General features: G+C 40.6%; 1 protein-coding gene across 1 annotated transcript in view; it reads right to left on the reverse strand.

The window, feature by feature from the left end:
* Positions 1-6,198: 6,198 nt before the first annotated feature.
* The window catches only part of LOC122134136 (gastrula zinc finger protein XlCGF8.2DB-like), a 36,767-nt gene continuing 17,142 nt past the window's right edge, over positions 6,199-25,823 (reverse strand). The window contains exon 2 of the mRNA XM_042754755.1: positions 6,199-7,702. Coding sequence (XP_042610689.1) covers positions 6,735-7,702 — 968 coding nt within the window. The 3' untranslated portion in view covers positions 6,199-6,734. The remainder of the gene's footprint in view (positions 7,703-25,823) is intronic.

Below are 25,823 nucleotides of genomic sequence, written 5' to 3' on the forward strand. Positions count from 1 at the left end.
TTCTTCTGCACCTCGCCAGGCTCAGGGACCGGCTAGACAGCCCGCCGTGGCGCCCCGCCCTGCCCTAACCGGACACTCATTTCGGCTGAAACAAGCAGTGATCAGGGAAGGAAACGTCAGGGTCAGAGGAGGAGCCCGCGCCGCGAGAGAGCCAGCGTGCCATCCCCGGCTACCAAGCCTTCTTCCTGATTGACCGTTAAAGAGGAAGAGAGAGCGCACTGGAGGCCCTGGCCCCAAGCGCCATGTTCAAAAGCATCATGTTCCCCAGGTTCCTCCGGGCGACGAGTGCTATGTGGGTTTAAATGCTGTTTGTGTGAGTTACACAATAAAAACATGTATCCATCCACAAAAAGAGCTTTTTCTTCCTCTTGCACCCAACACTGTGTCTCAGAGCAGCGCAGAGCCACAACCCATGATTATAATGGCCTCTCGAGGGCGCGAGATTGCCAACACCACACAATGCCCGCCGCAAGCTGCCCTTCCACCAGTGATTCTAGCCTTGCGGGGACGGGGCTCCGGTGGCCGTAGAGCTAACGCGTCCGCTGTGTCACTTCCTGGATGCGTGGAGGGCTATCCCAGGCATTTACTGGGAATAAATCAACATGGATATTCTCTTCAGTTCAAACGCAGACCTCCCCGCTTCAATAGCATGGTCCCATCACTGACTTTGCCCAAAAACCTTCCCGTTCTAAGACAGGAAGTTCTCAGTCTGTTCGAGAAAGGAGCGATAGAGCGCATCCCTCCGAGCAAGCAGGAAAGCTGGTTATACAGCCGCTACTTCGTGGTGCCAAAGAAGGATGGTGGACTCCGTCCGATTCTGGACCTGAGACCCATCAACCGAGTACTTCACAAGTGCGTGTTCAGAATGACAACGCTGAAACAGATCTTGGCACAGATACGGCCCGGGGACTGGTTCACCTCAGTGGATCTAAAAGACGCATACTTCCATATTCAAATAACGACGCGCCACAGGCGCTTCCTGAGGTTTGCTTTAGAAGGCACGGCTTATCAGTATTCAGTGCTTCCATTCGGCCTCGCCCTGGCCCCACGCACATTTTCAAAGTGTGTGGTTGCAACGCTTTCTCACCTCAGATCGAGCGGAATGCGTATCTTGAATTATCTGGACGATTGGCTGATTTTAGCCCACTCAAGAGATGTGCTAATCAGTCACGTGGAAACACTGCTTCGCCATTTGGATATGCTGGGACTGCGTGTGAATATGTAGAAGAGCGTGTTTTTACTGAGTCGGACTATAACATATCTCGGAGTATGTTTGGACTCGATGGCGATGCGAGCCCATCTCTCTCAAGAGCGCATAGAGACAATTTCATCGACTCTGCGTTGTTTCAGATTGGGCAGGTCGGTTTCACTGACGGAATTTCAGAGGCTTCTGGGACTAATGGCGGCGGCTTCTTCAGTGTGCCATCTAGGTCTGCTGCATATGCGGCCGCTACAGTTTTGGCTGAAGACTCGAGTTCCACCGAGGGCGTGGTATTCGGGCCACATGCATTTTATACTGCCCGCTGACCTGTCAGTATTTGCATGCTTTGCGTCAATTGGCCAGCTGTCCCCAGCTGGCGTTAGCACATAAGATTTCAGTGAAAGTGGAGAAGGGAGGAGTTCCCATATACGTCATAGCTGACGTAATGTCTGGTTCCTGCCTCTCAGGGAACCGAGGTTACGATAGTAACCGGAGGCGTTTTCTTTACTGAAGAAACATATTTGTAAAGGCTTTTTTTCATATTTGACGAGGAGCGTCTTACCATTTGTTGTCAAGTCACAGTCAAATAGCTTGTGCGAAGCATTGAATCTTTTATAATATGATACCTTGACCAAATAACAGAAAAAAAAATGAGCGTCCAGATAATGACAGAAAGCTGTATAACCTGCAAGTTCATGAAAATGTAAATGCGATGCCCGTACTGCCTTAATGGCGTTAATGGGAAAAACATTCGCTGGTCAAAAACTTTGTATTTGAACTTGATTTTGGTGAAATATTAATAGTATAATGACACATTATAATGACGCTGCATGTGTAGGCCTATGGGGTGGATTAGTGTAATGTGGGACACTAAATAATGTAGGACACCTAAGCTTCAGTGCGTTTATCTCTTCTTTTACAAATTAAAGTGAACATGATTTATGTCAGAAATGTGGCTATGAAAATTATCAAACAGGAAGTACCTCTTGTAAAGTTCACTCAAAGCTCAGTGACATGGGATTTAGACAAAATTAATGTTAAGGATATAAATCTGTTATAAATAAAACAATGTTCTGAATTGTTAGCTAATTATATTTTTGATGTATTTGTACAACAAATATTGCAATAATATTGTTAAAATGTGTTAAGAATAGTTTTAAGACAGTTATTTCTATATTTTGCTTTAGTGTGTCAGTAGGAAATAACTGTTTACTTTTCCAAACATTCCTTGTGCCATTAATAGTAATAATACAGTGAAACTTTTGTTTACACAAAGAGTCTGACAACAACCAGTGCTCCACCCAGAGATCTGATCTCATCATCATCCGGTCTATCTGGGATTACATGAAGAAACAGAAAAAACTGAGACAGACTAAATCCAGAGGAACTGTGGCAACGACTCCAAGATGCTACAAGAAACCTTCCTGTAAAGCTACCTGAAAAACTTCACAAGTGCACATAGCACAAAAGCTGTTTTAAACACAAAGTGTGGTCGCACCAAATGTTGATTTGATTTAGTTAATTGATTGATAAAATCTATTTATGACATCATTTTTGAAAGCACCCTCACAGCATTTTTACACAAGTGCCTAAAACTTTTCACAGTACTGTAAGTTTTGTAGGTGGGTTTCTTGTAGCATCTTTGAAACGTTGCCACAGTTCCTTTGGATTTAGTCTGTCTCCATTTCTTCCTGTTTCTTCTTGTAATCCCAGACAGACTGGATGATGATGAGATCAGTGGGGTATTCTAAAAAGCAAAATCGGAGGTTACTTTCAGGGTATGTAAGTAACCACAGTAACTTGCATTCTGAAGATAACCTGCTCCGGAGGATGGCAGACAGCGTGTATAGCGACGTGTGGGTGAGCGGTTTGCAGATGTCAACATTGTAGATCGAGTGACCCATGGTGGCGGTGGGGTTATGGTATGGGCAGGCGTATGTTATGGACAACTAACACAGGTGCATATTATTGGTGGCATTTTGAATGCACAGAGATACAGTGACGAGATCCTGAGGCCCATTGTTGTGCCATTCATCCACGACCATCACCTCATGTTGCAGCATGATAATGCACGGCCCCATGTTGCAAGGATCTGTACACAATTCCTGGAAGCTGAAAACATCCCAAAAAGAAGAAACAAACAGCATGGCGCACTTTTTCTTAGCGTCCATTTCCGTAGTGACTCATTGATTCGTCGCTCTTTTGAGAATGTCTTGAGTCTTAACCAGGAACATACTCTGAGTTGATTGAACTTACTCCCGGATGCATTTTTGGAACCACATATCTCGAGTAAGCAAGGTTTGGGGTTAATCAACCGAGAGTTCAGGGTTTAGCTGAAGGTAAGTTAACCATGCTTTCTGGAATACACCCCAGGGGGTATTCCCGAAAGCAGGTAATGTGACATACCCGGGTATGTTTAAGGGTAAGCAAGCGGATAAACTCAGCTTTTGGTCCCAAAAAAAGAGGTAACGCTCAACGGATGTAAGTAGCCATAGCAACTTATTCTCTGAACATGACCTGCTCTGGAGTAGGTTATGTTTCAGGGTTAGTTCACTTCAGTGCTATCAACACATGCGTCACCTACTGATGAGACTCCAGTGGGCATGACAGATCACGGACAGTATTATGTATTATTACAATTATTATAATATAGTTATGTAATATACTATACAATACACACACACATATATATAATTATAAATCACTAATATAAGTAATATTTTAATTTAATTTATGCATTTAGCAGACACTTTTATCCAAAACGACTTACAGTGCATTCAGGCTATAAATTTTTTTTTTAACCAGTATGAGTGTTATATAAGGTAATATATTTATTATCCTATACATATTTATTTTATTTTATATTATCATCTCACATTATGGATCTGCATTTTCTATAATGTATTTCAACAATAAACATACATATTTTATATGACTTGTTATATAATTTGCAAACAAACAATAGAATTCTTATTCTGGAGGATTAAAGAATAAATGGAAAAAAAGAAAAATTATTGCACAACCACTAGAAAAGAATTTAACAACTCGTCGATTCATCGCTCCGTTGAGAATGTCTTGCGTGTTAACCAGGAACATACTCCGGGTTGAATGAACTTACACCCGGATGTGTTTTTGGATTTGGAAGGTTTGGGGTTAATCAACCGAGAGTTCAGGGTTTCGCAGATGGTAAGTTAACCATGCTTTCTGGAATACACCTCAAATGAGCCCCAACAATAACCATATTAAGGTCCAGACTGACAACATGTGCTTATGTTTGCACTCTCTCGCTAAAATAACCCACTGCAATGTTCATTATTTCATTCAGGGTTTTTTTTTGTTTGTTTTTTTACATTGCCATTTCACAGCAAGGTTGTTTTTTTTTTTTTTTTATTCCAAAATATTAAACTGAATCAAATATATGAAAGACACCTCTTTACAATCACAATTAGAGAGCATCTCACAACTAGGGATGCACAATATTATCAGAATGTTATCGGACTTGGACAATAATGGCTTAAAATTTAAATATCGGCATCGGCCTGGTATAAAAAATTATGGCGATATACCTATCTTACATCGTATCTTAATGTTGTTCATGTATTTTACTTGCATTTTTATTACAAGTATGTTCTGATTTAAAGGTCAGAGGCTATAGGCGGATCTTTTGTGACGTCATTGTTTATGTTTGTCGCGTTGCATCATGGCAAGTCATGTGGCAAGAAACACCGCTAGATACCTGTAATTTGATTGTTTTGCACGTTTGGAGGAGGATTTAGAGAAGAGGATGGTTCACTCTTGCTGTGTGGTCGATTGTACGGCTCGTTGGGGGCCTGATAAAAAGTTTTTTCGAATTCCCTCCGAAAAGGATAGCGAAAAACGAAAGAAATGGTTGCGTGCAATTAGGCGATTGAACCTGGACGCTCCGAAGAAAGCCTGGATTCCTGCAGCTTCTGATCAAGTTTGTGAGGCACATTTTGTTCATGGTAAGTCTTAGTGACTATGTATTTATAGAAGATTGAATAAAAAAATAAATAACACTGAGTCAAATCAACCGAGTCATATGTTTTCGCGTTCTGATTCAGGTGTCCCAAACCGCGATCCACAGCACCCAGACTATGTTCCTTTGCAGTCGCAGTGAGCAGTGATTATTTTGCCGTTCTCTTTGGCGATCACCCACGGGAGATGCGAATCACGCTGTGACTCTGCTTGGCCAGGTCTAACCTCTGCTTTTAGCACGATCACTGCTTTCTGTTTGGCAGAAAAGATCGGCCCAACTTTGCGAGAAACAAAATAATCATAGGCCTCCAGACTTTTGAAAGACTTTAATCTTTCATGAGTGAAGGGTCCAGGGGTTTCTATTAAATAAGAATAAATGTCTCCCCAGTAGATTGGTGGCCAAGACACGGGCGAGTCGGACCAACGTTTTTTGTCATCCCAGATCTCATATGGGCTTTGAATAACTTCAATTTTGTCACCAATACAAATTTTGAGCTTCTCTCCAAACCTCCTCCGGTCTTCAGATGTTAAAGTGCTTATATATTGTGGATTTCGCCCGCTAACTCTCTTGAAAGTGCTCATCGCGTCTTTACAGCCCGCCATACTGTTGGTTTTGTTGCCACACAACCACTTGCGCATGCGTACAAAGATGTCAACAAAGATCCTCCTATAGCTTACATGAATAAAAATCCCAAATCTGACACTTATGATATATACAGATTTGTTCATTGATGAGTAATGTGTTTTGTTTGTTTGTTTTTTTCAAACAGATTAACAGCCTGTGTAAGTTTCTTTCTTACGTTGGAAACAAAACAACATTTTTTGAAGAATGCTGGTAATCAAACAGTTGTTGGTCCCCACTGACTTCCAAAGTATTTTTTCTCTACTATGGAAGTCAATGGGGGCAATGGGGAAGCTCATACAGGTTTGGAATGACATGATGGTGAGCAAATGATGACAACATTTTACAACACAGAGTGAACTATTCCTTTAAATTCAAGGAGCTCTAAAATATTTTTTGCTTTAGACCATCTACAAATATTAAATCTTTTAAAAAAATGTTAGGGTTACCACTGCCTCCCATCTAAAAAAACCAATGCAGCCATTGATTTAGTTGATTTGTAGTTATTTTTTAATCTTTTAATGTACTTTAATTATAAAAGAACGTCATGATTATTTAATTCTAATAAGAGTTTTTAAAAACAAACAACAACAACAACAACAACAACAAAAAGAAGAATTTGTTTATAATCTCTGCACAGGAGAGACTTAGTGTTGTTTACAAACAAATTAAAATATATTGGCATCGGCTACATTTAGTTGAAAAATATCGGCAAAAATCCAATATTGTGTATCCCTACTCACAACTATTCATATTTGAAACTTGTTGAAATTTTACAGCATTACTAGTATTTTCTAGTTTTCTAGTAAATTGCAGAGCCAAATTTTATTTCACAATTTGCCATTCTCCAGACTGAATGTGCAGGTGATTTTTGAAATTGCTCTATTTTGTAAATCTCTTGCCTCTGAGAAAACACTAGAACTCCTTTTCAGAGTGAGTTAGCAGATGACATTTCAGCTCTCTCTTATATGAGAAACTCTCGTCACACTCGAGACACATGTAAGGCCTCTCTCCTGTGTGAACTCTCATGTGAATCTGAAAGTTTCCAAAATATTGGAAGCGGTTTCCACAATGAGGGCAAATGTAAGGTCTTTCTCCTGTGTGAACTCTCATGTGAGTCTGAAAGTTTGCTATAGATCTGAAGCTCTTTCCACACTGAGGGCAGGTGAAAGGCTTCTCTCCAGTGTGAATTCTCATGTGAACAGCAAGATTTGTATTGTTTGAGCAAGTCTTTCCACATTGAAGGCACATGTATGGTTTCTCTCCAGTGTGAGTAATCACATGATTCGTAAGGTTTTTGCTGTCTGAGAAACTCATTCCACACTGATGACATGTAATACTGCTCTCTCTTAAGTGAACCTTCATGTGCCTTTTAAGGGTAACCTTATATCGGAAGCTCCTTCCACACTGATCACATGTAAATGGCGTCTCACCAGTGTGACTGTTTACATGATCCTTAAGGTTTAGTTTTGTTGTAAAGCTCTTTTCACACAGTTTGCAGGCGTAAGGCTTCTCTCCAGTGTGAACTCTCATGTGCCTGTTAAAGTTTCCTTGCTCGGTGAAACAGTTTCCACACTGAGGGCACGTGTAAGGCTTTTCTCTAGTATGAATGCGCATGTGGCCTTTAAGGGTTCCTTTTTTATTGAAACACTTTCCACACTGCTGGCAGGCGTAAGGCTTCTCTCCAGAGTGAGCGTCAATGTGGCGTTTCAGGCTTGCTTTTGAAGAGAAACACTTTTCACACTGTTGGCAGGTGAAATTACTTTTTTGTAAGGAAGACTTTTCAGATATTTCTTCAGTTACAATATTATGATGTTTCTTATACTGATCTTTTTCTTTCATTTCATCTAGTACTTCACTCTCCTCTTTCAGCGGCATCAGATCTAAGGTGAAAAGAGACAAATACAAATTAACTCCAGTTTAATGGGCACAAAGCAACACAACAAAATGTATAGACATGTAAAACATCAGCAAAAAGAAAAAACTTCGGTGGGCGTGACATTGCACACAATAGTATATATTATCACAATAAAGTTCTATAATATACTTTATATACATTAGGGATGTGACGATTAACCGCGAGCCGGTTGAAAATCAATTCAAATATGTGAGGATTCAAATCGGTTGAGACGCTAAACAAATCGTGATACAATTAGGGGTAGGAGTTTATATGAATGTTTGTGTTTCATGCAGATAATTTTTAATGTATATTTTCACAAAACCGAAGTCAGACCATTCTGTTTTTGCTTCAAAATTTTTTAATTATAGTCTAATTTAAATTAAGAACTATTCATGTTGCATGTATGCAGTATCTTTGTTTGGATCCTGATTAAAATGCAGTGGTTGCCTCTAATTTTTCATTTAACAATTTTTATTGACTTTCTATTAAACCATGTAACATTTTTACAGCACATATTGGAGCAAATGTATACAAGCAAATTATGACTGTGTTATACAAATATTAATCCCTATGAAGATACCCCCACAACAAACCACCCACCCAACCATCCCAGTTTGGCCCTTTAAATCCAGATCTCCCCAGGAACAATTGTCCATTGAAGTACTGGTCTGACTAAGGATTGCAGAAGGAGCATATACAATACGGAATAACATTACAAAATACATGATTACCAGTACAGTAAAGGAATGAGTGGGGAAAAAAAAGAAGGGAATAGAACAGTAATAATAATAATAATAATGATAATAATAATAAGATATCTAATTAAGACCAGTCTAATATGTAGTATATAATATCACTCTGACGATAACAACTTTTTCAGTGGTTGCCTCTAAAGCCGCGTTTCGCTGGAACTTTACCCAGGAACTAGGGACTTTGGGCTGGTACTTGGTGTGTTTCCACCGCAGGAACCAGGAACTAAAAGTTCTGGGTAAAAAAATGCCCCTCAGAAAGTCCCTGCTGGCGAGGTAGTACTTTTTTCAAAGTTCCGGAACTTTTGGGGGCGGGATTTGGGTGCTAAACATGCTGATTGGTTGAGTTCACGCAGCATTGTGATTTAAACCACCATTTATTCTGATCATTTTCAAAATATTACTGTTATCGTGTCATGAAATCTAATTTTAAAAGTATTTCAGGCGAGAATGTAGTTAATTAAAACTCAAATCTGCGGTTTATTTATAAAGACAGTGCCTCTTTAAAAATCTGTTTCGCCAATTTCGGAGACGGTCAGCTCCACGAGATCAGCGGGAGCTCAGAGCTCATGTATCCGACCTAGAGAACTCTCAACTCGGCTAGTCCTTCTGACATTTGCTGCTGGCTCTGATGTCTCTTTAGTGGTTAAACATAAAATATAATTTGTTTTGGGTAAATCTAAAAGATAATCTTTGGCCTGTATTCAATTTATCTATATGTTATAATTAAAATAAAAAGAAGCAATTGATATAATATTTCGTTTCATTGTAATGTAGGCTGTATATATACACATTTCCCTGAACTAAGTACATTTCTGTTGCTATTGTTATTTTTAAATGAAAAACGAAAGGAGGCAGTGGTATTTTATATCTTATTTCGTTTTATTGTAAATATACAGTGAGGAAAATTGCAGTAGCCAAGGCGAGCTGACTGATGTTATCAAGTACGCTGCTGTTTGCAGAATTAGCGGATTTGCATCGTCGCGGTATTCACAATAGAATATAGATAATATATCAAATGCTGAAAGTGAGACATTTTGAAATGTCATGCCAAATATTAGCTCATTTTGGATTTCATGAGAGTTACACATTCCAAAAAAGTTGGGACAGGTAGCAATAAGAGGCTGGAAAAGTTAAATGTACATACAAGGAACAGCTGGAGGACCATTTGCAACTTATTAGGTCAATTGGCAACATGATTGGGTATAAAAAAGCGCCTCTCAGGGTGGCAGTGTCTCTCAGGCAGAAGTCAAGATGGGAAGAGGATCACCAATTCCCCCAACACTGCGGCGAAAAATAGTGGAGCAATATCAGAAAGGAGTTTCTCAGAGAAAAATTGCAAAGAGTTTGAAGTTATCATTATCTACAGTGCATAATATCATCCAAAGATTCAGAGAATCTGGAACAATCTCTGTGCGTAAGGGTCAAGGCCGGAAAACCATACTGGATGCCCGTGATCTTCGGGCCCTTAGACGGCACTGCATCACATACAGGAATGCTACTGTAATGGAAAACACAACATGGGCTCAGGAATACTTCCAGAAAACATTGTCGGTGAACACAATCCACCGTGCCATTCGCCGTTGCCGGCTAAAACTCTATAGGTCAAAAAAGAAGCCATATCTAAACATCATCCAGAAGCGCAGCCGTTTTCTCTGGGCCAAGGCTCATTTAAAATTAACTGTGGCAAAGTGGAAAACTGTTCTGTGGTCAGACGAATCAAAATTTGAAGTTCTTTTTGGAAAACTGGGACGCCATGTCATCCGGACTAAAGAGGACAAGGACAACCCAAGTTGTTATCAGCGCTCAGTTCAGAAGCCTGCATCTCTGATGGTATGGGGTTGCATGAGTGCGTGTGGCATGGGCAGCGTTACACATCTGGAAAGGCACTATCAATGCTGAAAGGTATATCCAAGTTCTAGAACAACATATGCTTCCATCCAGACGTCTTCTCTTTCAGGGAAGACCTTGCATTTTCCAACATGACAATGCCAGACCACATACTGCATCAATTACAACATCATGGCTGCGTAGAAGAAGGATCCGGGTACTGAAATGGCCAGCCTGCAGTCCAGATCTTCACCCATAGAAAAACTAGAAAACATTTGGCGTATCATAAAGAGGAAGATGCGACAAAGAAGACCTAAGACAGTTGAGCAACTAGAAGCCTGTATTAGACAAGAATGGGACAACATTCCTATTCCTAAACTTGAGCAACTTGTCTCCTCAGTCCCCAGACGTTTGCAGACTGTTGTAAAAAGAAGAGGGAATGCCACACAGTGGTAAACATGGCCTTGTCCCAACTTTTTTGAGATGTGTTGATGCCATGAAATTTAAAATCAACTTATTTTTCCCTTAAAATGATATATTTTCTCAGTTTAAACATTTGATATCTCATCTATGTTGTATTCTGAATAAAATATTGAAAATTGAAACTTCCACATCATTGCATTCTGTTTTTATTCACAATTTGTACAGTGTCCCAACTTTTTTGGAATCGGGTTTGTACATTATATTTATATTTAGTCATTCAGCAGACGCTTTTATCCAAAGCGACTTACAAATGAGGACAATAGAAGAAATCAAAACCAACAAAATAGCAAAAATATGCAAGTGCTATAGGAGTTTATTATTATGGTTTTATATTTCAATTTCACAAAGAAACGTACAGAATTTTGCCCAAGCAATAATAAAAGGACAAATTTCATTTATAATTTGTCTTAAATCTCACTTTGTAAAAAACAAAAACAAATTGTGAATCTAATTGTGAAATCAAAATCATGAATTAAATTGAATCATGAGTTGAGTGAATCGTTATCACTAATATATATTATATATATATATATATATATATATATATATATATATATATATATATATATACATACATACATATAGAGTTGTATAATACGTTAATTATAAAGCACTAATATAAGTCATAATTGATTGTTTTCACGTGACGTTACACCCTTATAGGAACGCCCATCTGGAGGGCAAAACGAACATAGCTCCACTGACCGCCAGTTATTTTTACGCAGTTTGTATTTAGTAGTAATGTAGTAAAACACAGATATAAAAAGGCAAAATTCAGTAAACACCTTATTATGTATATTTTGTACAGGCAAGCAGATGAAGCCCGAATATAAACGCAACGTGCAAAGTTTCACGTTAAGTGGTTTCCCATAGAAAATGCTCTCGGTTACTAACGTAACCTCAGTTCCCTGAGATGAGGGAACGAGACATTGCTATGGGAATTACCCTTTTCTCCAAATACTACTGAAGCCTTATTGAATCACGCCAGTGAAACTGGCCAATGGCGTTCAAGTGTGCGAAATATGATGGGCCCCCCACTTTATATAAAGCAGCGCTTGTACGTCATCCATTCAGAATCTTGATTGAAGCACTTGGCATTCTAAGAACCTGAGCTTGGTGACATGGCAATAAGAGCAATGTCTCGTTCCCTCATCTCAGGGAACCGAGGTTACGTTAGTAATCGAGAGCATTCCCTTTCGATTCGGTCACTCTACACTGACAGCACATGTGTGGCAAGCGACGACACATCTAGGTTATAAAACCTTGCAAAAGTGCTGGGTGATGACCAGCCTGCTGCCATGCAAATGTACTGAATAGATATGCCATTTGCCCAGGCCCACGATGACGTGAGTCGGCGGGTTAAATGGGCCCGAACCCCTATAGGACATTTCACGCCCTAAGAGCCAAAAGCCAAAGCAACTGCGTCGACGATCCAGTATGACAGCCTTTGCTTGGACACAGGCAGGCCTTTTGTGCGCCCTCCAAAGCGTACATACAACTTTCTGCTCCAAGAGCCTGAACTGTATAGAACGCTTGGTATAAATGCTCACTGCACTTTTTGCATTTATTTTTGCACTTATTGAGCGGCCCGGCCAGTGTTTCTGGGCAGAAAGCAGATAGTGTTATGACCTGTGCTTTAAATGGAGTCGAAAGCACTTTAGGCACATAACCTTTTCCAGGCTTTAAGTTGAGTCTGCAATCACCTGTCCCGAACTCAATACACGAGTTGTCAATTGACAGTGCCTGCAGGTCCTCAGCTCGCTTAACAGAGGACAGCGCGAGCAGAAGTGCTGTTTTGAAAGAGAGCACACGCAAGCTCGCTGATTGTATGGGCTCGAACAGGCCTTTTTTTTTTGAAGGAAGGCAAGAATTATTTGGGTAGTTGAATGGGCCTTCGCCTCGCGACCCACACCAATTTGTGAAAACTCTCCATTAATGTGTGTAAAGACGTCTAGTGGAAGGAGACCTAGCCTCAGACATAGTTTTCAACACACGCTGAGGAAGTGCATCCATTGCAAGCAAGCTCAGTTAAGCGACCAGACATGAAGAAGGCTCCATGACTCTGGATTTGGATGCAATATGGTTAACTGTGCTTGAGAGAGGAGGTCTCTCTTCAGTGGGATAGACGACGGGGGGCTACCAGCATCTCCACCAGTTCTGGGTACCAAGGCTGATTGGGCAATTTCGGTGCTACTAACAGAACAGATTTACTTTCCTCTCTGATTTTGCAAAGCACGCGAGGCAGAAGTTTCCCTGGAGGAAAAGCATACTTGCTTACTTTCGGCCAGCTATGAGCTAGTCAGTGCATCCACTCCCGGTGGACAGTGTGTCAGTGAATAAAAACAGTGAACGGTGAGTGTTTTCCGCTGAAACCAAGAGATCCACCTCTGCCCTGCCGAATACACTCCAAATCATATTGACTTTAAAAGGGTGTAATCTCCACTCTCCGTGGATTACCCCACCCATCGACAGTAAAATCCACGCTGTAATTCAGGCTTCTAGGGACAAGCACTGCCCGGATGGAGAGGTGTCGATCTGCCCACAGAAGAAGGCTTCTCGCCAGCCCAGCAGCGGGCATGAGCTCATGCCCCCTTGGTGATTTATAGTCGCTACCACTGTCATGCTGTCCATTCTGATGAGAATGTGACAGTGGAGAATGTCCGGAAGAAAGCACTCGAGCGCTAGGTGTACAGCATGGAGCTACAGACAGTTTATGTGCCACAACTTCTCTGTTTCTGACCACGTCCGGTGCTCTATGCACCTGTTGTAATAGTCTTTCTCCTGATCACTTGGCCAATAAGAAAACCCCGGCGATACAGTCATATCACACCAAGGGGTCAGCACAGCCCAGCACTCATGCGTCACTTTGATACACAAGCATGCGCTCTGTGGCACCCGGCACTTTAGCCAGAGCTGAAGCGCTCGCATATGTAGGAGCCCTAGTTTGCACACTGTCGAGGCAGCAGCCATCTGGCCGTGCGTCCTCTGAAAGCATTTCGGCGGGGGAGAGTGCCCTCACTCTCAGAGAGCTGATCAGTTTTTGTGATCACTTATCTGACAGACACGCTCGCATAGTGATTGAATTCAGCTCTACTCCTAAAAGGGAGACGTCCTGGCTCTGTACCAGAATGCTCTTTTGCATATTCAGTCAGCCCTAAAAGCGCTGAAGATGAGCGAGGTGTCTGAGCTTGTTGCTGAGCAGCGCGCTCAGGGTAGGGCCGGTGAATTGGTACGCTATCCCCTCGAATTGCAAATCTCAGGAAATGCCTGTGGCGTGGAGCTACCTGAATGTGAAAATAAGAATCCTTTAAATTCCACAGAGATAAACCAATCTCTCGGTCCTGATTCATTGATAGGATTTGTCTAAGCGTAATTCAGTGGTCTCAGGTCCAAGATTGGGTGGAATCCACCGTCTTTCGGAATCCACCATCTTTCCGGGCAACGTCCATCGTCTTTCTTTGGTACCAGAGAAAAAACGTAGCGATTGTAGAAGCCACTCTCGATCGCAAGTCTGCTAGGGGCACTGTCTCTAAAGCCGCCATCTTGTGAGGAGGTTGTTATATTTCCTCTAGCAGAACTGAGGCTTTTTCGCTCCCATACAGTGGTCATTAAACACACTGTTGAAACAGGCGGCCTGCGGAAGAACTGAAACGTGTAGCCGTTCTTTATTGATTTCATAACCCACTCTGATACCCCTGGCAGTGCCTGCCACACTTCTGTGAATTGTGACAGCGGGCGAAGTGGCTGCACACCGTGAGGGATAACTTGCAGTTGGGGGGCGGGGAGTTTAATACCACACGTGTGTGAGAGTGAGTGATGGGGGAGAGGGGAGTGAGAGGAGGAGAATTGCTCTGATATTGAGGTGAGTTTTGTATGCTTTTCGACTTTATTGCACTGCATAGTGGAACAGTCAAACACAAACATAACAATTGCTCTCGCACAATGCACAAACAGGCAGGGGCGTGCTGAACACACACAGCGGAGCGAGGCAGACTTTTCCAGTGAACTCGTCTTCGGCACTGGGTGAAGATTTCCTCCTCTGAGAGACAGGACAGCCATCAGGAACGCGGCTTGATTTTTGTGCGCGTGGCCTGAAATCTCTGTCAGGGCGGGGTCTCTGGACCTGACCGCGCTTCGGCCAAGCTGTCTTGGTCCTCACGGCAGCCAAGGCAAGCAGAACAGAAGATTTTCCGTGCGCTGCGCTGAGGATGAGCAGGAAGGTTTGCGCCGGTGCGTATTGGCAGGAAGTGGCTAATAGCCTTTGAACTGTTTCTGCGCTCCGTGACCATCTCTATTGCTGCTCCGAAGAGACCTGAGAGATTCACGGGAGCATTTTTTTGTCCTGTCTTTGACAACACTTCAGTGGTCTGGCACGTCCTCATCCAGAGACTTGAGCAGCTTGGCCTGATACAACGTGGAGTATCGCCATCACATGCAGTGCTTTAAGCTGCTTGGCCAGCCACGGAGAAAGCCTTGCCGGGATAAGTTTGCATTGGGCGCTGGCAAGGTTCAGATAGAGGAGAGAGGCGCGTTGTTCACCCTCCAGTTCGCCGCGGTTGAAGGACAGAGAGATGGGCGGCAACGTCTTCTTTTCCACAGGGGGGAGTATTAACATGACCCCACTTGGTTAGTGCCGTCCACATTTCGTTGTTTCGTGGCCACGATTCCGAACTGGAGGTACCACTCGTCCAGGGACAGCTTCTGGCCAGCTCAGGCAGGAAGGCGCCCACGTCCAAACCCGAGCTCATCAAACTGCCTTGCGACAGGGACGCTAAGTATCTCACTATCACTATAATGGAAGGTCATATTCAAGTGCTGCTTGCCATGGGGCACGTGTAATCCACCAGGCTGTTATTACACTCCCCTCTCATATGCAGATGCTTCCAACGAAAAGTGGCAATCATCCTCCTCTTCAGCGCCCTCCATGGCACTGAAGGACCACCACACTCTTGGAGCAATGGGGGGGGCGGAGAACAGCGGGGGCGTGAGGAGCCGCGTGGGCTCGTCACCTGACCCTGACAGACCGCATCAGAAGCTCGCGCACACTGTCCTCCTTTGCTCGAAGAGCTGCAGAGGAAGAGCCGCGTCAGGGGCTTGTTGGGTTGAGTTCATTCAACATCGCCTTGGATGATGGGCACACAGAGCTTGAGATTCCGGAGGCTCATATCTTCCAAATTGGGGGGCAGTCCGACCCCCCAAGCACGCGTTTTGCAAGGGTGCGACCCCATCAGCCGAGTCATCCTTGTTTCCGAGGCTCACACCCTCGAAGCACCAGCAGGGTAAGAGAAGGCATCGTCTGCATTGCAGCGTGTGGGTCCGGTGAGTATCTTTGTTGGATAGGCTTCTTACCTTCTCGTAGAAGGTTTGGGCTGAAGAAAAATGATTTCTGAAAGGATGATTGTACCAGTGCTTCTTTATATAGAGTGGGGCCGGCCCTCTCATATTTCGTAGGCTTGAATGCCATTGGCCAGTTTCACGAACCAGCGTGATTCAATAAGGCTTCAGTATTATTTGAGAAAGAAAAGGGTAATTCCCAATAGGCAGATGTAAGAGTGACCCGAATCGAAGGGGAACCATTAATTAGGAAAACTCTAAACAATCTAAGCAGACAGTATCTCATATTCCGGCCTCATCTGCGTGCCTATGGTGGGGAAATTATGACAACCTATTAATATTAGAGGATTACTGAATGGTGATATTTTAATATTACTGTTTTAAATATATTGAAGGCACTGTAAAGTGTGTTTTATAACGTTTTGTCGCACTATTTAATGATTTGAAATATTGCCCCCGCGGGTGCTTAATATGGATTGCAATGGCCCCCAAAGCTAACATTTTGTTAACGGATTACCTTTGTTTTTTATTCATATTGAGAAGGTGATCGTAAATATTATTGTCGGGTTGTGAAACAGGCTTATGCTGTACAGTTCTTATGGATGTTTTGCCCTCCAGATCTTTTTAGCCGGTGGTCATAGTGACTGAAAGCTATGATAGTGTTAAGTGACGTGACCAAAGTGACAAGACAGACCGTACAGCCAAGTATGGCGAAACATACTCCAGAATTCTGGCTCTGCATTTAACCCATCCAAATGCCCACACAGCAGTGAACACACCCACACAGTGAACACACACCCGGAGCAGTGGGCAGCCATGTTATGCTGCCGGCCGCCGCTGGGGAGCAGTTTGGGTCTTCGGTGGGCCTTGCTCAAGGGCAACCTCAGTCTGGTATTGCCAGCCCGAGACTCGGAACCCACAATCCTTTAGGTTAGGAGTCAAACTCTCCTAACCACTAGGCCACGACTGCCCTATAATAAATATATAACCATATCTTAGAATAATATATAAGCTAACATATTATTCTAATGCGTGGTTATTTTATTTTTAAACGTTCAATATAGTTTTTGATTAACCCATTAAAAATGGTCATTCCATGTCACACCAACCCAGGCTTAAATGTTTGATTTTGGTTATTTTTTTTTTTCTGAAGAAGGACACAAAACATACACAGTGATTAACGTCAATAATATTACATGTCATGGATAAATATTTACTGACTACTTACTGTATTTATCCAGATTTGGAGCCAAATTACAGTGGGGGTACATTAAACTTTAGAAAGATGGCAACGCATTCTTAATGTCGAATTTTAAACAGAGATTTGGATATATTTTAAGGCAAATCTTTGCGTTCAGCGTTGAGAATAAAAACCAACCTGTTTGTTTCCTCAGTAATCTTCTTGTTTTCACACTTGATTGCATCTTCAATCTTAATGTCTCCACTCTCCTGCTTTTAACAGACCGCCATCTCTTTACGGCAACCAATGGACTATCGAGGTAGCGTTAATATTCGTGTGTGTTTGGACACTCTGTCACGATTAAGATGACAATAATTAACAGAAATAAAAAATAAATCCATACTAAAGCCTCGTTAGACCTGTTCAGCCCAAATCCGTTTTACAATCCCGATCATATTTTAGATAGTTTTGAACGGGTTGGCGAACTACATTGAACTCCGATTTGTTACAAATCCGTTTCGAGCTACAGTTCATATGTGGTTTGGAATCCATATTCAAATCACATTCCTGAGGAAATCTGTTTCAGTCTGACCTAGGCTTTTTCCAACGGTCTCCTCCAACGCCGCGGTCTAAAAACTTAAAAAAATTTCGACCCTTTTGTAGAAAACATGATAAAACATCTGGGCAAAGACAAGCTTGTGCTGTTGCAAACTGCAAGTTAAGGCGGAAAAGACAAATAATCACGACCGACGCAACATCATGTCATATCGTAAGACAGACAACCCTCAGGGGCCTGTTCATAAAACAAGTTTTACCAAAATAAGCCTAAGATACCGTTCACACCAGGAACGAAAACTATAAGTGCTGCCTATCTCTAGCGCGATATTTTTGCGTGCCATAACCAGTAGGAACGATATCTTATTTTATTTCTAAGTGCTGCGCTAGATCTGACGAAAGCAATTCTCGAGAACTCAAAGTACAGCAGGAAGGGATTTCTTATTGGTTGTCAATTTTAATCGTTCATCAATTGGAAAAAAAATTGTTTTGAAGGTCTTTATCGTTATAGTTGTGGTGTGGACTCTGCATGTTCATTTATATACTGAAAGCGATGGTTAGAACAATATCTTCTCTTTGCTTCGTCCTTGGTGTGAGCGGTGCAGTAATTGCTGTCAGGAGTGGTAGAGGCTGACCAAGTGAACGAGCGCTGCTGTGCCTATCCGAAACAACAGAATAAGCTCAACAATTGAACAAAATATACATTTCGAAAAAAAAAAAAAAAAAGCGGGGATAAACGCCGCATCGCTGAACAAGCTGCTGCTTGCGCCCGCTAAAACTAAGATGTGGAACGTCAGATGTACAAGAGGGAAGAAAGTCAAATAAATTATATGTGGACGTCCCAGTGCGGTAAGTCTTCAATGCACGCTCATCTTAGCCTGCTCCAAAATCGGGTTATTTTTCCCACCCAATTTCACAGTAAAATGACTTGAGCTTGGTAATTTTGTTTTTGGGGAAAACCCAAAATTGTAAACAATAAGGCAGAGCAACTGAAATAAGGCTTTTTGGGAAAACCTTGTTTTTTAAACACATTTTGCACAGGCATAAACAACAGCTTTGGCCACGGAAACCAGGGCACATTCTGTAAAACCAAGAGCGCTCCGGGACACACGATCGTTTGGAGGGGCAGGGATGCCCCAGTGTGAACGGGTCAGTCCCCCTCAATCAATTCACTCCAGATAACACAAAATCAATTTGAGCTGACATTTCTTAAAACGAATTAAAATCTCTGCTGCGTCTCAATCGCCCCCCTTTTCACTGTCGGGCCAGATGGGGTTTAAAACCCCTTTAAATACAAACACCTGCGGGTTTTGGTTTTTTAAAGTTTTTGTATTACGGGGTTTCCGGAATCACGAATTTTTTTTGCGGGGCTTTTTGGTTTTCCATTTCCCCTTTCAAAGATCCTAAAAGCTCATTTTCCATTCATTTTCTATTTACCATTGTATGGTTTTCTGTTCATTATAAACTGATTGGAAAAGGGCTAAGGGAGCAAAATGAGACGGGGTTTTTTTCCTGAAACGCGTGGGGTGGTGCGTTCCTCCCAAAATTTAAAGATAAAACATGTTGATAAAGCCGAAAGTTTTTACTTTAAATTTAAAATTGGGGCCCTTTTTACATCGTTTGAAAAAACAAAAAAACCCCGTACGGTTGCTTTGGGATTTTAACCATTAAATGTTAAAAATTCCCCAACCGTTCTTCCTGAATCACAACAAATGCGGGGCCGCGGCGCAGTCTTGTGCCCGTCATAGCGCAAAAAAACCAAAAATTAAAAAGCCCTTTTCCCAAACGCTCGTAACATTACGAAAAAAAAATAACAAAAAAATATTTTGCCCATTTTTTTATCTTTCATTGGTCATGGACCTACCCCATTCTGTGTTGACAAAAAAAAGCTTTATGAAATAATAGGCAGTTTCTGCCTCACTTTTTTAAATTTTTTTTAAAAAATTTTTTAAAAAAAAGGGTTTTTGATAAAAAAAGTCCCAAAAAGTTTCTTTAAGTCCCCCAAAATTTAAAATTTCACATTTCAAGAATGTAAGGGAACCCTTTTAAATCATGAAATTTTAAAAAAAAAAAATTTTTTCCCAACCCCCAAAAGCAATCATTCTTTTTTTAAATGCTTTAAAAATGTGTTTTTGTCATTTAAAAAATATTTTTCATCTTTTTTACATACCTAAATTCATGCACAAAACGCTTTCTCCAAAAAATAAAAAAAATAAAAAGCCCCCCCAAACCCCTCTGGTTTAAAACAAAACTTTTTGTTTTTAATATTATAAACCCTAATTACCAAAAAATAAGGGGCCAAAAATGTGGAGCCAGATGTCAGCCCGCAGACAAATCGAGAAAATTGGATCTTGAAACCCCCAAAGGGGCCCTTTTGGTTGTTTCTTGGCAACTTACATTTTTACTGGGCAGTTGGGGGGATGTATTTTTGGGGAAACCACTCATTTTTTCTAAAATTTTTTTTTAAACATTTGTAAATTTTAACATAAAAGATGGAATGGTTGTTACCCAAAGCAAAATTTATACAGGGGGGGCCAAAAAAATTTTTTCCTATAGGGGATTTGCAAAATTTCCCAAATATTCAAAACATTTACTAAATATTAGCTTGAACTATTTAGCCAAAATACCCTTTTTTCCCCCAAAAGGGAGCTATGGGGGGCCCCAATGGCCAGATTTTGTTTGGGGGAAATTGAATCAACATTTTAACCCTTCCCCACCATAAGGGACTGGGTTAAATTAAATTTTCTGAATTTTAAAAAAGGTATTTTAATGTGATAATTAAATGGTTTAAATTTTTAAAATATATACTTTTTGTTTGATAAGGGGAAGGGGTTTCACGTTCACCAAAACCTTTTCCGGGAAAAACCAGAAAATGCTTTTCCCTCACTTATAATCAATATTATTTCCACCTTTATTTTCTAATGGGCCAAAAACTATGTTTAGTCTGTTTTTTTGGAAGGCTATAAAAGTTAGTGTTCAACATATTTTTTCAGAAAGCAACCAAATTTAAAAATTGACATTTAAAATTTAATTTGGTTTTTTTTTTTGTTTTTTTTAAAGTTTAAATTATAAAAGAAATAAAGAAATGTTTAAAAATTTGTTTTTTTAAAATTTAAAATTTTTTTCAAAAAGGGTTTTTTAATCAAAATTTGGTCAATGGCTTTTACAAACCCCGATGGTTCATCAAACCCACCCGACCCCGACTCGGGTCAACTTACCCCAAACCCGGGGGGAAACTGACCATGGGCCCCTTTTTTTTTTAAGGGAACCATATTTTTAGAACCCCTTTTTCTAGAAAAACATTCTGATCATTTAAAAGATAGGAAAACTTTCATTAGGATAGGGTTGGATAGGAAGGACGAAAATTTCATTATACTTCTGGGATCATTTTAAAATTTTCCCGAAAATGGCAAAAACTTTCCCCACCTCCCCTTAAAATTTAACATTTAAAAATTAAAAATTTTACAGCACAAATGTATATTATATACTAATAAACAACTAATTTAGAACACTTTAAAATTATTTTTTAAATATTTTAAAGGGCCCATTATTAATAGGTTTTTTAAAAAAATTGTTATAGATTTAAATATCAAGACCATAATTATAATGGGAAAAAAAACTTAAATACAAAAATGAAATTTCAACTGCAAAATATTCTACAGTATAAGGAATTTTCCGCTCGCTTGCTTGGCTTTGTTTTCCCTGTTTGCAAGTTGAATGCCTTTGGGAGCTTTTTCCCTTTGCTCCTTAATATGGTGGGAAAAATTAAAATGAAAAATGGTTTTTAAAAGTGTAAATCAATTGTAAAATCAAAGTGCATCCAAATGGAATAGCTTAGGATTGCCATTGTACTTGCTATTCCCTTATCAAGATGTCTGAAGAGGAGGATGCTGAGCAGAGGAGATAAATCCTTCCAAAGAAAAAAGCCAGGACAGCAGCTGGAGGATGGTGAAGAGACGCGGCTTACATTAGCATGTCTCTCCAGCTTTGTATGTTTTTCTAACTATTCTTTCTTCATAAACTGCCCATATACTTATGTGGACTTCTAGTTAGGTATATCTAAATGAAAAAGTAATAATAAAAATGTATTATAATGTATCATATAGGCACCTTATCAACAGACTACAAAGTACTAACTCACAAAAAAGTTATGTGAACTATTGCAGGATGTCATGAGACTACATTATTAGATTTTTTTCACTGTACCAAATAAACTGGCAGGTACAATAGGTCTGGACAGTTGATAACATTTAAATTTTAACTAGCTTACACTTCATAATCACACCTTGTATTTGTCTTCTTGTGGTGCTCAAATAAGTTGATAGTTTGTTTTACCATCTTTATATAGTCAGGTGCACACCATATTTCTGCATTAACACACAAACAGGACACAATTTAATGTCTATAATAATCATATAGGCTACAACTTTTAGACTCTGGGATGAATGTTGTGCTAGAGCTTATCAATAAAATGAATGAAACCGAAATTGAGTATAAAAAAGAAATACTTCACAGAAAAGAGCAAATGTTAGAGGGAAATTTAATTATGGCAGATGATATTAACATACATTTTAGACAAAATCCTTAAAACAACTGAATAAATAGCCTATAGTAATAAAATACATTAAATATAGTAAAAAACATTTTAAAAAATCCAAAATATAATAAAATACATAATGCAACAACATACATATAGTAAAAAACTTTTTAAAAGCAATACATAACAAATACATAATACAACAAAAAGTAAAAAACATTCTTTTAATTTATATATTATCTATATATTTTAACAGGAACAAAGCCCCACTCGCAGGTATTCGACAGATCAATGACCAGGTACCAATCCTGGTCAAGTTTTTTCTGGAGAGGATTTAAAGCCAGCTTTCAGGTGGCTCTCCAGGAACAGCATCAACATGCTCATACAGATGCTGCCCCGGCAAAAAAGCCAATGGATGGAGCCGTGAAATTGAAGTACTTGTTACGGTTTATTGGCTTGCCTGTGGAGCATCCTACAGGGTCACATCAGATAACTTCAGCATGCCACTTTCAAGAGTTTGTAGGACTGTTCACAATGTTGTGGAGGAGATGATGACCATCCTCCACAAAATATTCATTTTCCAAAAGCAGAGGAAATGGATGAGGTGTGGGGGTGGCTTTGCTCACCTTTGCTGGGCTATGAGGCATTCCTCACAGCTGCTGGTGCCATCGGACGGTGCCACATCAGATTGTTCCTCCTGCAATGCCACAAAAAAAATATGCTACATAAATAGAAAGATCGGCCCTTTCCATCATTCTACAGGGGCACATGTGATGCTAAAGGCACATTTATAGAAGTGTATATATTGGAAATCCAGGCTCTGTACATGATGCCCTTTGTGCTGCCCAGATCACCAATGTACTCAGCAGGCTCTGTATCCAACTCAGCTGGATACTATCTTTTGGGAGATGGTGGATACCCTGCTCTGCAGCATCCTATTGCAATCATGACTCCCATACCGCCAGCCTGTCGCAAAGTAAGAACACTTTTTTATGTCAGACAGACAGACAGACACACACACACGCGATAAAAACCAAATTGTTACTGTCATGAATTTGTAAATACACCACACATTTTCTACACGCATTTTTTGATTAACAGGCCAAGCTGAAGCCCATACAACAGGCATCATGCACAAGCATCGAACATCATCGAGCCATGACCTTTGATAAAGTTAAAAAACTTGTTACGGTAATTTTCTTTGGCGGGCCCTATGGAGATCAGGCCACTGTTCAGCCTCTAAAGGTGATTGGTGCCTGTTGTATCCTCCACAACATCTGTGTGATGGGAGGTGATCTCTTGGAGGAGGAGGAGGAGGAGGAAAGCCAGGCTGACAAGAAGACAGCTTAGTGATGGTGAGAATGCAGCAGGGGTGAGAGGGACTCTATAATGGGAACCATCTCCGAAACACGCCTGGCTGCTTAGCTTTCCGCTCCCAAGGAACTGCCTGCGTGGTCTAACCGAACATGACTCACGCCTAGACGGTAAACCCTGATATGTTGCCATGTTCATTAAAAGATAAAACATAAAACAGTTAACAATATTAGCTAAAGAGACATTACCTAGAAAGATATAGGCATGAATAAATGTGCAAGTAGATGATGACGTAGATGCTACTCTTATACATTTTCTAATGCTGGCATGTTCTTCCTTTGAGATTTTAACTGCATTGATTGGTAAATAATTGTATACAACTATAGCTGTGGCTGTTGCTGCCCTCTCTCTCTCTCCTCGCTTCTCTCGCCACTGCTTCTCTCCTCCCTCACCTGTTCCTTTCTGGCCTGTTCTTTTTTTGTGTTCCAAGAAGAGCTCTGGATGTCCTTGGCCGCTTCTTTCTTTTGGACTGTTGGCTGCCCTGGCTTCCTACAGAAGGGGCAGTAGCTGGTGTGTTGACTGAGCCACCTGTAGTGGCAGTCACGCTTGATGCAACAACTATGGGCAGAGTAACTGGAGCGCCGCCCCTGGAGTGCAGCATCCATTGCAGTGTACCACTGCTGTGGTGGCAGCAGTCACACTACCACCGGCCGCTACTCCCCTTTTCCTGGGTAAGGGTCCCTAAGCTCCCCTGAAATAAAGCTTTTCAAAAATGCCAAATGTATGTTTCAATTCCCTAATGCTGTTCCACACACTTTTAGACATTTTTTACTTTTTTGCTACACATGAGTGAAGATATTGTTAAGACTTTTTAGAACCCTACAGTCATGAGGTAGGCATCTCAAAAATTACACAAGTCAGTGGTGCCCCAGTGAACGGTTAGGTTACAAATATTCTTCCTTTGTGTAAAGCAAAAAAAAATTAATAAATAAATAGTGTATACAGGTGGTGTGAAACAACTTAAAAACAACTTAAATTAGTGGGTGAAATGACAGAATGTCCACATTTTAGTGAACTATTCTTTTACAGTCTTAGAGTAAAACAATGTAAATAGAGTAAACTACATTTTACAAGATAAAAATGTAAGGGGCTAATACCCATGTTAGGTTTCATATATGACCGGAAAGCCTTTACACACATCATGGTAAGCCTCTTTCAGTAACAGAAAGTAGAGAGAAAATAGGCAGATTCCATTTTTTCTGTACTATATTTTGGCAGTTATGGCCAAAACCAGAAGCAGTAGAAACAAAATGCGTCATAGACAAAACAAAAACCATAAAGATTTCGACATTATTCTACTTCAATAACGTATTCATTTTTATGGATGAAGACTGTACAAATCTAGCTCCAAACCTTCAGACACATACAGGGAATTATACAAGCACTTAAAATCAATACTCACTCCCATCCACTTTTTGGAGGAATTCATGCCTCCCGTGAAAAGGCTGCTATCGTACTTTCACCACTCTGTCATCAAGGCCCCGAAGAGTTTGTAGCAGTCCCTTTGATAAAAAAATACCGCGACACTTATAGTCAATGAAAATAATATTATTATAAAATAATTTATTAAAAATTGAAATAAAGACAAGCAAAACTATTTGGTTAAAACGACAAGAGCACTCTAGGAATAAGGTTTGGCGCTTGATATAAGTAGGCTAACGCATTAGGAAATTTTTCTCACAGGCAAAACAACAATTGCTCCATTAGATATACCCAAAAGCACAACCAGATCAAATTTTATCCACTACAGAAACAACACAGGCAGCACCATATTTTTTACAAAATGTTATAGGGCCTAGCTACTTTTTTAGGAGGACTCTGTTGAGGGTTAACATTTACACCAGAGTCGGATTGCCTGGATTTTTCAAAGAATAGCAGTTATAACTGTAAAATTTGACGTGCAGCTTTGAAGTTTAAAACAACATTTCAGAATAAAAATTTTAGAACTATGTTATATTCGTGCATAAAACAACAATAGTATTTTTGAAATGCATTACTTGCTGAAGCGGTGGAGTTTCCGCCATTGCTATTGCTAACCTGGTTCGAATTGAATTCTGGGTTA

The sequence above is a fragment of the Cyprinus carpio genome, unplaced genomic scaffold (genome assembly GCF_018340385.1).
Source record: "Cyprinus carpio isolate SPL01 unplaced genomic scaffold, ASM1834038v1 S000006590, whole genome shotgun sequence".
Lineage (NCBI taxonomy): Eukaryota > Metazoa > Chordata > Actinopteri > Cypriniformes > Cyprinidae > Cyprinus > Cyprinus carpio.